The sequence below is a fragment of the Dermacentor andersoni genome, chromosome 2 (genome assembly GCF_023375885.2).
Source record: "Dermacentor andersoni chromosome 2, qqDerAnde1_hic_scaffold, whole genome shotgun sequence".
Taxonomy (NCBI): Eukaryota; Metazoa; Arthropoda; class Arachnida; order Ixodida; family Ixodidae; genus Dermacentor; species Dermacentor andersoni.
Window position 1 is genome coordinate 158,465,212 of NC_092815.1, and position 12,713 is coordinate 158,477,924.

General features: G+C 43.5%; 1 protein-coding gene across 6 annotated transcripts in view; it reads right to left on the reverse strand.

Annotated features, from left to right (window-relative positions):
* The window catches only part of Uggt (UDP-glucose-glycoprotein glucosyltransferase), a 183,484-nt gene that overhangs the window by 70,764 nt on the left and 100,007 nt on the right, over positions 1-12,713 (reverse strand). For all 6 annotated transcript variants that reach the window (XM_050187367.2, XM_050187370.3, XM_050187369.3 and 3 more), the window contains exons 10-14: positions 8,219-8,379; positions 4,877-5,032; positions 3,743-3,829; positions 2,918-3,037; positions 94-179 (exon numbers count right to left, since the gene is read on the reverse strand). In XM_050187367.2, coding sequence (XP_050043324.1) covers positions 94-179; positions 2,918-3,037; positions 3,743-3,829; positions 4,877-5,032; positions 8,219-8,379 — 610 coding nt within the window. The remainder of the gene's footprint in view (positions 1-93; positions 180-2,917; positions 3,038-3,742; positions 3,830-4,876; positions 5,033-8,218; positions 8,380-12,713) is intronic.

The window sequence follows — 12,713 nt, forward strand, 5'->3', positions numbered from 1 at the left end:
TCAGCACTGTAACCATATTTAATAACACCACCAATGTCTGATGACACATTAAAATTGCGCTTAAAAATTACAAGCACAAAAGCAAGCAGGTACCTCAGGGGAGCCCGGTGGACGTAGAATGACTCTGCCAGCTTGAGGATGTCCTTGGCATTTTCTTTTGAAGGATCAACTATGACCACCTGGCAATGACATAAAATGCATGCCATCGTTGAAGTGCATGCCTTCTCCCGTCAACATAAGTGAAAAAACACTGGGCTGCAAAATGTGCTTCATTGTAAAGTGAACATTTGGTGTCCTTGCTGTTTCATTTCGTAAAGGAACAACTCGTTGAAAAGGTAGAGTTCTAAAGAAATGAGTAGCCTATCCTAGGAGATGAACTCGAGCTATGATGAGCCTAATTTAACTGATGCTCTGACTATCATACATTCTCATGTTAAGGGTACTCATTTAAATTTCAGTTCAAATTTATTGGGTGCAGCTCTTTATGCACGAGTAAAACGTAAATAAATGTGTGTCTACTCTGAACAACAGGCATGCTTGCTACCACATGTGATGACCGCGGGACGCTTCTATTATAGCTTTGATTGCTAACTTGTTCAATACAAGTTCAATACAACTTGTGGCTACTCCTTCCTTGTGTATTTGTTCAAGGAAAACAAAATTCAATTTAATTCAATTCAATGTTGCTGGCATGTAAAATAGTAGAGCTGGAGCAGCTGCAATCGGGCTGTTTCACCAAAATCATGCGGTTCAAAGCTAAAGCTGTCCTTAAATGCACGTTCACATGCAGATGTCGCACTGTGTATAAGATTGTGCAATAAAAATGCCACTAGGGTTTTCATGCAAAACATGAACAGAATGTTACAGCCAATAGTGCCCGTATACATTGCAAGCTGTGTGGGACTGGTGAAAGATAGTTACAGTTCTTGGTAACTATTACTGACGTAGAGACATGTACATTACTTCTGTGTACTAGCCAAGGCTGGAATGGAACACAGACCTTATCAGTAGGGGTGTGCAAACACCAAATATTAGATTTATAATCGAATATCAAATCAAATGAAGAAAGAAAATGAAGCCAAATATTACATTGGATATGAAACAATTTATCACAAAATTTAATGGTTACAAATTTTGGGCAAGAAAATACAGTGCTGCACATGGCCCGGAGTCTTCTAGCATTGCATAATGAGAATGTAGCAAGCTATCAGTATCTTAGGTAGTGCACAGAAATCAAGTTATATAGCATGGTCTACTCTTATACAATTTCGTATGCTGGCATATCAAATTAGTGTGGCAGCACTGATTACAGCTCAGTTCTGGCATATGAAGGTCCAGACAAAAAATTTTTGTCAATAAAATTTCTGTTGAATAAAATCAAATGCTTTTTTTTGCCTCTGAAATTAACGAATTACTGACGTTCTGTTGTACTGAATAGCAATGAGGTTCTCTCAGTTTAATATCGGGCCTGTGTTTTGTGGCAATCGTTTATTTATTGCATAGAAAGCCTTTCTTTCCAGTTTTTCTCGAAAATACTGAAGGGCTCTCCCACTTTTATGGCAGGCGGGTTATCGTAATGCCAACCTGCGTGGCAGAAGAAAGGACTGCACATCACATGACACTATCACTGCTCCGTGTGTAGTTGGCGCTGACAGTAAAGAGCAGGCACTGTCCACACCGTTTCATTGTCAGGTGCGGTGTGTATTGCCACCTGTCATAGATTCTGAAATCTCGAGAGTTATGGCAAGTTCTCGTGAAGCTAATGGCCTGGATCCAGTGTAGCTATGACAAAAATTCGCCCCTGTTCCATGTGGTAATAGGCCACAAGATGTCACGGATTGCTTGCCACTAATATGTTCATACAACTGGCTCATCAGTAATCAGTCCCGATATCATTTGTGCAGGTTAGATTGATGTCTGTTGAAGCAGCGTGAAGTTCGTCGCCGTGTATCCAACACGATCTGCGTGCCCATCGCATGCTTTCGCACTTTCTGAAATACGTGCTGCTTATGTTTCTGTTCCCTTTGCCTGTGTCACGCTATCATTTTGACTGGTCCTGTCGACCCGGATGAATGTTGTAGGCGGAACCGGCTGATGTTGCACTGTTCTGTGAATAGTGACGTTCAAGCGCATGTGTGCGATCCCTGCATTAGGCCAACGTCAAGAAGCTCTTGCATTGACTAATTCTGAAACCGCGTCAGCTGGGGTGGCCCATCAACGGCACGCTCGATGCTCCTTTTGCACCAAAAACGAAGTGACACGCTTGCTTGGGCGGCATCAAGCACGATGGGCTCAGTGGCGTAAGCGACAAGCGGCACTGTGCAGTTCTGTACAACGAATATATTGAATATTTGCAGAATCGAATACTAGTAGATATTTGATTTGTGAATCAAATTATTTGAACATTCACTATTAGAGTCGGTGACACTCGAGTAGTCGCACAACTTAAATCATCGTGCATGCCCGCTTTAGCACGTGTAATCTAATCAAAAAACACCTCAGCAATAAACCTGAAGTGCATTCTTGCTAGGGCTATCTTCAAAAAATTTAAGAGAGAGAGGAGCAAACTTGAATTTGGCATCAAAAGATGACCACAGGGGCAATGTTTACAGGTCATGTAAAGTCACTCTTTGTACTTTCCAATATATTGAAAGTGCTACAAACAGACCAAGCCCAATGGTCCAAGAAATAGAGACTCAGATCCAGATTAAGGCCAAGGAAGAAAAAGAAGGCTATAATGAAAGTGCCATCAACAAACAACCCATTGATTTAGGCACAGCACAATGACGACCAATCATGAGGCTACAATTTCTAAATTGTGGCTCAAGCTGTATTGTGTAGGCGGGAGCTATGAATTGCTGCGGCTAGAAACACATTCAACAAGTGGGCCTCAACTCTTGATGGCAGTGATGCTTACCAGGTTGTACATGTTCTTGCGCACATGCCTCAGCATGCCTGGGTAGGTGGGCCGCAGCATGTCCTGGACACTGCTTGGCCAGGTGCGGTACACTGGGTCAGTTTCAATGTCATTGATGTACTGGGGGGGAAAAAAGAAAGACAGGCAGATTCCTTTTAGCCAGGCAGAATCTCAAAGCAAGGTTCTTTTGATGTCAAATCGGCACAAAGATAAACTACACCTCTGCACCATGCAGAACATTCATTGTAGACTGCGCATTACACATTGAGTGCCAGATAGCGGATACCAACAATGGTACTGGTACCATGAAACGACAACCACTGGTACAAATGCACAGTAAACAACGAAAAACATGCAAGCATAGGAAGGGAATCCTGTACCTTCAGTTTATCTGTATGACGCTTTGCGACAGCGTCGGCATGGGCTTTTTCAAAAGATGCCGAATTGCACAAATAATTCTGCCCCAAGCAAAACAATCACATGGTAGCAACTTACAATATCATGGTAATGGTGTTGTAGCTGTTATTCAGGCAGTTAAAAGCTACTAGTATTGACACTGACAGGTTGTTTTTCTTTCAAAAATTGGTCAAGCAACCACTCTCTTTCAGCAATAATGTGCACTAACTGAAGTCTGTTCTATGCTACCTAAACATACATGGCCCTTGTTGATCCAACATAAAACATGCTTTCCAATATTAGAACACAAGAACCAAACCACATTCTGTGTGGTCAGGCCTGTTCACAAAGCATTAAGACATACAATTCCACACAGAGATGCATGCATTAAGTTCTAGATGGCAAATGATAACTACAAGGCTGACTCACCAGCACTGCAGAGTCTCTGATGTCAACTCCATATTCTTGTTTGTTGTTTACAAGGTCCACTTTCACCAAGCTTGGGATGAGATCTTTCTGCAAGTAGAACACACACACATCCTCTTTTAACTTGGCGGCTATTTTAGCCACAACATGTTGTACAAACATGTTAACAAAGGGCCTTTCCCAGATTTCAGTATGTCCAACTTGCTGAAATTTTTTTTTGTGTCCATATCCAAAAGTTTTGTGTCCATATCCACCCACTCACAGTTTCATTATCAAGGTGTTGAGAAGAGAAAGAACCTACACCAGTAGCAACACAGGTGCCACTTTCTGGCGTCTGTTAACGACTTAAGCTCTATTTTCTACCTTCCTTGATTGCTTGTTTAAAAGGACACTAAAGCGAAACAATAAATCAGTTCAGACTAATGAAGCATTGTTTGAGAACCCTGCAGGTAATCATTTAAAAAAAGTTGTTTGATTATTAGATGAGGAAATGAAGGTCCAAGTATCAGTATTTGAATTTCGCGCCGAAACCCCGACGCTGCTACGTCAGTGTGACGTCAGGGATTCCAAAGTATGTTTTCGCATTTGGGCCGCGTTGGCTGAGTAAAGGTTCCCGAAACTTGCCATGCTTAATATTTGGTTCCTTTAGAACACAATGTAGTCAACCTGTACCGCTATATATAATTAGTAAGCCCTAGAAGACGCCATCAAAATCCAAGACATCACAGTCACCAGGTGCAGAAACTTAAGTAGGCGTCGCCACCTGTATTTCGTTCTTGCGCGTTTTATGGCTTACCAAACATCTTATCGTTGTAAGAGTGGTGTTTTTGGTGTTGTAGAACGGTAATTTACTGATGCAGAAGAAATCATTTTTCCCTTTAGTGTCCCTTTAAAGCTGCTATAAATATACTTTGAAGTATAGTGAGAAATTGGGCTAGTTGGTGTTCATTCACCTTGTAATGCAGTGGGTACAACTGACCATGACAGAACACGCCAGACAAGGAGTCCAAGAAAGCACAACTGTCATCCTTGTCTGGTGTGTCTTATTGTCGTTAGTTGCACTCAGCGCACGACAAGAGGAATAAAAATACCGAGTGACAAAATGATGGCAATGAAGGCCCCATGACAATCACTCACAGGAATGCCAATGTTGTGCAGGCCCTCGAGCAGCCTGGTCTCCTGCTTGAGACTCTGCAGAAGGCTGAAGAGGTCAATGACGTCCACATCATAGTACAGGCCATTCAGGAAGAGTGCCCCATCCGCAGGTTCCAGGCTGAGCGTATGGGCAAATGCCTGCATGCAGCGAGCCCCAGAGAAATAAAACTTTGTCATTGTAACTATATATTGAACATAAAAACCCGTTTATTTAGCGAACTATCAACTTTCAGGTCAGGGGCAATTGGAAATCGCTGGAGAGGCCTTCATCTTGCAGTGGACGTAAATAGGATCATGATGATGATGATGATTAAACTTTCAAGCTGCTACAAGGCCCAGAGCCATGTTTATGCATTCCCAAGGCAGTCATGCACAACTGTCTACTTCACTATTCTCTGTTCTGCCCTTAAGCAGGCACCACTCAATTTCTTACTTTGGGAACCTTAGCCTTCTTCCCGCTAAACAATATTTACAGCTAAAACCTTCTGCTTAACAGAGTTAGTCTAAAAGAAATTTACTACTACGAATAAAATGTTCATACAGTTTGGTTATGTCATGCAAAAACACACTGACACAAAGCAAACTTCGTTTTCTTTTCATTGGGAACAGTTTTCTTATACGGAAAAAGAGATAGTGAGTGAGAAAGAAAACTTGTGCAGCTCAATGTGGCACCCACATGCCATGATCTAAAACCGCTGTCATGCAAATGACAAGCATGATGTGTGCAGAAAGAACATCAAGCATATGCAGAGCACTTGCCAGAACAGAGCAAAAGCAGTAGTTCACTGTAGGAGAGTTTAAAAAAATTTGAAAAAAAAAACAGAAAGAAAAAGAGACGGAGACATTACAGCTGAAATGTCAGGTAGAACTACTGCGCAAGTGTACTTCTTTAGCGTCAAAAAGAGCTGCTGAATGAGTGCATGATCATAGCAGGCCCTTGTGCCCTTGTTGCAATAATGTGCCATGAAGCTTGAAACCACACACACACACACACACACGCACACACGCACGCACACGCACACACACACACCCACACCCACACACACACACACACACACACACACACACTTGCACGCACGCTTGCAGCATGTTTGATGATGATGCATGGAGAGTGCCTGCTGTAAAGCCTCCTCCAACCCTCAAGTGTAACTAAGTATAACTATGTAACACTCGAATGAATGTAACATGACTGTACACACCATCACTTATTTCAATGCCAGCAATGAAACACACTCCTTCACTGCACGTTAATGTTCAATGTTGCAGGGAGTTCACCCTTTAGAGTTCTGCAGGAGAACACCAAAAGGAATGACTTATGACATGTGGCCCCAAGGGTGCAATGCTCTGTAGTGAGATATACAGTAAAGGCTCGTTAATTTGAATTCTGCGGGGATGCTACAAAAATTCAAATTATACAAAATTCAAACTAATGAAAGTCAGAAAAAAAAATCGCTCAATTAAGGCACGTATATAGTCCGATGTAGCGTGAGTGCGCGCGGAGGGTTAGTACAACGTCACACCAACGTCACGTTGGTGTGAACAACTATAGTCCGAAGCACTGGCGCAGCCGACGTAACTGGACGCGGCCAACGCGGTCCGACGTGCCCGACATCGAGATGCCTCTTGCTCCATCCGCACATTTGTCGCACTGACTGCGCCAAGCCACAATGCATGGCGCGGAGAAAAAAAAATTTCGCAGTTTCACCCGAAAGGCGAAGCATCGATTGTGATAGCAAATTAGTAGATAGCTATACAAAGTAAGGATAGTAATTTTATCGGCCGTATAGCTTGTGAACATTTGCTTGCTGACTAAATGAACAATCCCAGTGTCACGCGCACACAGGTAAGCATGAACACATCTCGCTCAATGACCATGGAAACTTCCTGAAACATGCTGGGGTGAGGAATTGCAGCTGCAGCAGCGAGCAAGTTGACCTTTGTACATCTCTTGCTTCAGCGCGAATGAAACGTAGAAAGCACATCGCATACGAAGCTACTGGCACTAGATGTGCTCTGCAAACATTACAGATCGCTTTGAAGATGAGCCCCGTGCAGAAGTGCACTTAGCCACGTCGCAGATCGCTTTAAAAATACAGCACCTGCATGGCCATGCTGTGCAGGCGCGGCGTGGCCTTGAGAGAGGAAGAGAAGGAAAGTCTTCGGAGAGGAAGAAAAGCGACCTGCAACAGAGGAGTTGGCCATGCCTGGCCAGGTGCAAATGCGTCTCTCTCCAGTCAGGCCAAAACAAAGGGCCGCAGATGGAAAGAGCAAAGCTGTGTGGCCCGCACAGCGACACCAACGTCGTTAATGTGCTCCCGCGCACTAACACTATCTTTTCCTCCCCTTTTCCCCGTCCCCAGTGTAGGGTAGCCAACCGGGCTCAGTCCTGGTTAACCTCCTTGCCTTTCATTTATCATTTGCTCTCTCTCTCTCCCCATCCACGATGGCACGAAGTTCGAATCATTGGTGACGGTGCGGATTTGAGTGTGAATTAGCGGGATACGTTACATACTGCTTTCAATAAATTGTTGGACGGACTGCAGTGGCTACTTCGAATTATGCGAAAATTCGAATGAATGAGTTGTGTATTAACGAGCTTTTACTGTACATCATTGTCTTCTGCCTATATGGCCGACTTGTTAGCGCTCATATTTTACGCTCAGGTGTGATTTATCAGTGCTTATCATTTAATACCTTGCCTTGAAGCAGCACTTGCCCTGCTTTGTTCAGAATAAATCACAACAAGTACATTGTCTGTAGCCAGGAGCTAAAGAGTAAGTGACAAAAATCAATGTTGTGCTGCTTGTAACTGTTACAGTGGAATGCGATGCGCATTGTGTTTCACTGTAACTGTGACAGTCAGCACCATCATTCTGTCACTAAGAAAACTACACTTTTCGTTTAGCACCGAGGTAGACAAATCGCACTTATAATTTATTCAGGATGAAACAGGCGAGTACTGCATTGAAATGCAGCATTAAATTGACTAAACTACAATATGCCAACTCGACGTGAAACTTCAGCACAAACGAGCCAGTGGTTTAAAAGGGGAGCAATTTTTACCTAGCTCCCTCAGTTATGTAACATCCAGTATATACGAAATCTGCAATGAATTCGCCATTTAGGTGTGAATAAAAGGAAATGGCATTTTCTGAATGCTCTCTCAGACTCTGGTGTTCTGAATTTCGGTTCAAGGTCACACAAGAAATACACAAGTGCCCAGAAACCACAAGTACAGGAACAGAATGCTTGGAGTAAAGTACACAAGAAAGCGCTTTCCACAATCAAAAAAAGAAAACAGGAAAAGAAGTCAAAGCAACACACGTGCTGGTTGCCCTCCACTTCTTTCTTGAGCTCGGAGCTCACGGCGATGTTCACGAGCGAGCGTGCCTGCGAGGGGAAGTTCTGCGAGGTGTCCCTCATGGTGCGCAGCGCATCCTCAGGTGGGGCAAGCAGGATCTTCTGGGCCGCTTGCAAACTCAGCTCTGTGCAAGGACAAACACCGGCACACATCACCACCCGGAGGGCGTGAAATAAAGCGCACTCCTTTAGCAGTGGCTCAAGTTTCTATCTGACATACCACGGTGGTGAAATGGAGTCACCAACATGGCAGTTTGCACTGTCTTGGGTTACTACTAATGCAAAACTGGCCCTATTTCTTGTTGCATAGAGTGCTTGCACAAGGCCAGACAGAGACTTCTGTTGGAGAACAACCCGTTGACACTCGTACCAGTAGAAAATAAACATGCATTCTCAAGGTGACGTGGTACCTAGTCTCTTCATTTACTAGTGTTCGGTTACACTAACCCTCCAAGCAAACAGCTGTGAAAAGCCTTACAGCAATCAGACATTATAATGTCATGGTGCAGTGACAGTTAGTTATATATATCTCTTCTAGTTAGAAGAGATATATATATGAAAGAAAGGAAAGGCAGAGAGCCTAACCAGAAGAAAATTTCGGCTTGCTACCCTACAATAGGGGGGGCGGATAACATAGAAAGATAAGCAGAAAATAGAGAGAGAGAGACAGAGAAACAGAGCCCATACACATAGTCACTGCTGTTTGTGGCACAGAAAAACATTTAACACTTGTCAGTGCTAAAGCCATTCGTGCAGGTTTGTTGTCCATAAGAACTGAAACCATGTATTCGTAGCCATCTCTGCGATGGCTTTTGAAGTATTCTAAAATGATTTGTTCTGACATGATCTTCCATTGATATGAGCTAGCGCAGCCGCTAGCGTTTGTCACTGACAGTAATGCTGGCAGTAATACTGCCAAAAGTGTGAGTTAGAAACCTACACTGTTTATTGTATGAACTTGGGTCCAGAAAGCCAAGCAACACTCAAATTACAACAATAGCAGTGAGCATGGTCATCGGTCATTTAATCTAATCTCATCACTCAGATCTGGTCAGTATTTATTTATGTCTCACTGTATATTCCATGGTAACCACTGGTGCTTGCACACATTTGAGAATGTACAATGCTATTCAAGTCATGCATGCAGTCTGATCAGACATGTCTGTTTCACTACAGAACTGCGACAAGATTCAAGAAGTTTCAGACACAGTAGATACGTCTTGTACCAAGCGAGAACTTGGTAACAGTGACAATCTGGTGAAAGCTGTCACTGGCAAAAAGTAAAACAATGCACATGTAACACACTGAACACCAACAGCCATACAGAATGACACTTGTTTGTGTTATAAAATACCACTGCAATGAGTGCACAGTTTTGTGCCATGAGTACAGCAGCAACCCTTCAAAAAAATATGGATGATTTGCTATGAACTTAGACACAAAAGTGGAGAAGTAAACATAAGCACCAACCAACAATAAGACAATAGGCTCAGTTCTTACAGCAGCAGCAGCAAACAACAAAAGACACTGACAAGCCAGTCCCGCGTAAATACACAAGGTGGAGGAATTTCATGAAAGAGAAAATTATCATCCCTTCGAGAGCACCACCAAGTTAGAGAAGCGCCTTGCCTCCGCTATCAATAGGCAGGAATCTCAATGAATATGATTGCTGTGGCTAAGCTAAAGTTAATCCCAGATAGGAGAAATGCCCACAAAGAGCTTCAGCTTGCTCATTAAAACTACTGGAAATATGTTGAGGTGTGCTTAAAGAAAAGTCAGGGATGCTACAAGCAAATGTAAAATACAGTCTAAATAGCAAATTGATAACATAATAGCCAATTCTCTTTTCTTTCTTTCGCAATCTAACAAAATTAAAAATTAAATTGTGGGGTTTAACGTTCTGAAGATGCACACTGGGCTATGGGAGGCGTTGTAGTGAAGGGCTCCAAATTCATTTTTAATGTGCACCTAAATCTAAGCACAGTAAAACTTTGTTAATTCGAATTTCACGGAACGGAGAAAAAAAAGAATGCCCGAATTAACTGAATGCCGAATTATCGAGGGTACCAAGAGTAACGAATGCTTAACATATCAGCACAATTTTATTTACCAAATAGATCAGCAAATACTGTTCCTACTTTGTAAAAAAGTAGTTTCTAAGCTGCAATTCTCTCATCTTGTGACTGATTAGTGGTCGTAGTGGCGAAGGCCTAGTGGCTTCTTTAGCATTGCGGGTGTGGTGCAAAAGCTGCGTGTTCATTCAAGACATACTTTTTGCTACCAAGCGCACATCCCAATTATTTTTTCGCCAGTGAGCTGATCGACAATAGATTGTCTGTCTATCGCAATGTAGCCGGCAGATTTGATGCCAGGCATGCAGAAGGCGGTATCAGCTATGCATTGCACTGAGTCAAAACGAAACTATTGCTCTGCAGACGGAACCGTGGTCGACACCGCTTTCGTGAATGCCGACTAAGCAGTTCTGAAGGCGCCCGGCCTACGCTTTCTTAGTCGAAACAAAGCTACTGCTTACCACTACCATTGCAGACCAAATCACGGTTGCGATCGGCATGATCACGGCTGGTGACTATTCGGTTCTGAAAGGCACGCAGCCAACGCCCTCACAGCGTCAAAGCGAAACTACTGTTAGGCAGAACCGCTGCGGACGGAACCATGGTTGCTATCAACGTTATCACAGATGGTGACTGTGCAGTTCTAAAGGCATGCACCCTATGCAGTGTCATGCGCAGTGGTAAACAGAACAGTAGGGGCTATAAAGACAAATAACTCCGAAGCGTACCAGCATTCCTGTTGTTTTCCACTGATGAATGGTGACGTGTACCTGGCCACTTCGTTTTGGTAGGGCACTTGAGGCAGTCCACATTCACCGCGTTCCAAGGTTTGTCCGAATTAACCAGCCAGCGGCCAAATAGTACATACAAATTAACTAGTTTGAGGTCATGAAATATTGCACACGCCTGACGGGAACAGAGGACGAGTCCGAATTATCTGATTTTCTGATTTAACTGGGGTCAAATAAATGAGGTTTTACTGCACAGACAACTGCAAAAGTTAACGAAAAATGCGATGTGAGAGAATGATGAATTTTTGAGCAGCCTGTAAATGTAGCCAGTAAAAACTTACAGCACAGTGTCGTTCATGCATGTAGAGGGTGCAAATGCTAATGCTGGGTTGCATTCCGAGGTTCTGGATATATTCAGCTTTTTCTTGGATACTGCGGTCTGCAAACTATAGCGGTTTATTGTACATGATACTCTTTGTTGCAATAGCCACCAGGAGCCAAACGTGCAACCTTGTATTCAGCAGCGGAACACCTTGGGGAACCAGCACTGGCCTGGGAGTGCTACAGCAGTCTGAGTGTACAGTTAAACCTCAGTACAATAAAGAGCATAAATGTGGCAATTTCCTTTGTTATAATGAAATTTCATACTGAAGTTCGATCTTTTATGCATATAAGTACAGTAGTCGAGGAATTTTTCTTACACAGCTGCAAAATTTTACGAATGATCGGGCAATCGGAAAAAGTAAAATTTTGTTGAATGTGAGAATCGGCAATGAAAGATACGGTTTCATGCTTCGTCGATGATATCTTCACATTGGCAGTACAAAGTGAAGCCAGCCACGCTTTCACGTCCAATCCCCCCCCCCCCCGGCTGATAGTGCTGCCCATAGTGAGACGTTGTTACAATGGAGAGTGCTGGCAGCATGGAAGCGAATGCTTTGGCTATCTCGCTTCAGGGTGTCTCCAAAACTAGAGGTTATGCAACATACAGTACTAAATGCACAGGAAGACAGCGCACATGGTGCCATCTCGGCATGACCACTCTTTGCACAAGTGGCAGATTAGCTCTAAAGCAGTGCGCGGGGGTTGCGTTTGTGCTCAGCCGTGCTGACAGCGATGGGAAGCCAAGGCTGAGCTAGAAAAGGAGACGGGCACCAACCATCTCCCCGCTCCTCCCTTGCGCACTTGATCGCGGTACCACGAGCTAGCTCCTCTTCCTTTCCCCTTGCTCATGCGGGAGGACAGCGCTCATCAATCCACCATCCTTCTCACCCTCGCACACTTCACTCCCACCTAAAGCATACAGTGCGCAGGGTGCAATAGGATCTTATTGCACTTGGACTTTATACCGAACATGACACTGCTCCGCTTCGACAGTGCCTCACGGTTGCACAGCACATGATTTGAGAGGCGAGTTCTTTAGCAGCTGCTTGTAATTTAACCATTTTTACATCTGCATTCGTGGAAGTTTCCATTCGTTGTCTCGGTATTCCTTCGCAGTGGCAGCAAAATTTTGTTACACAGTCGAACCTCGATATAACGAGATTGTACTTGCAGTGAAAAACTATGTTAAGTCGCTAATTACATTAATTTGAGGTTTGAAAGTTTGAGCATTGAAAAAAACTTCACAAATTCCCAGCGCATTCCTGATGGGTA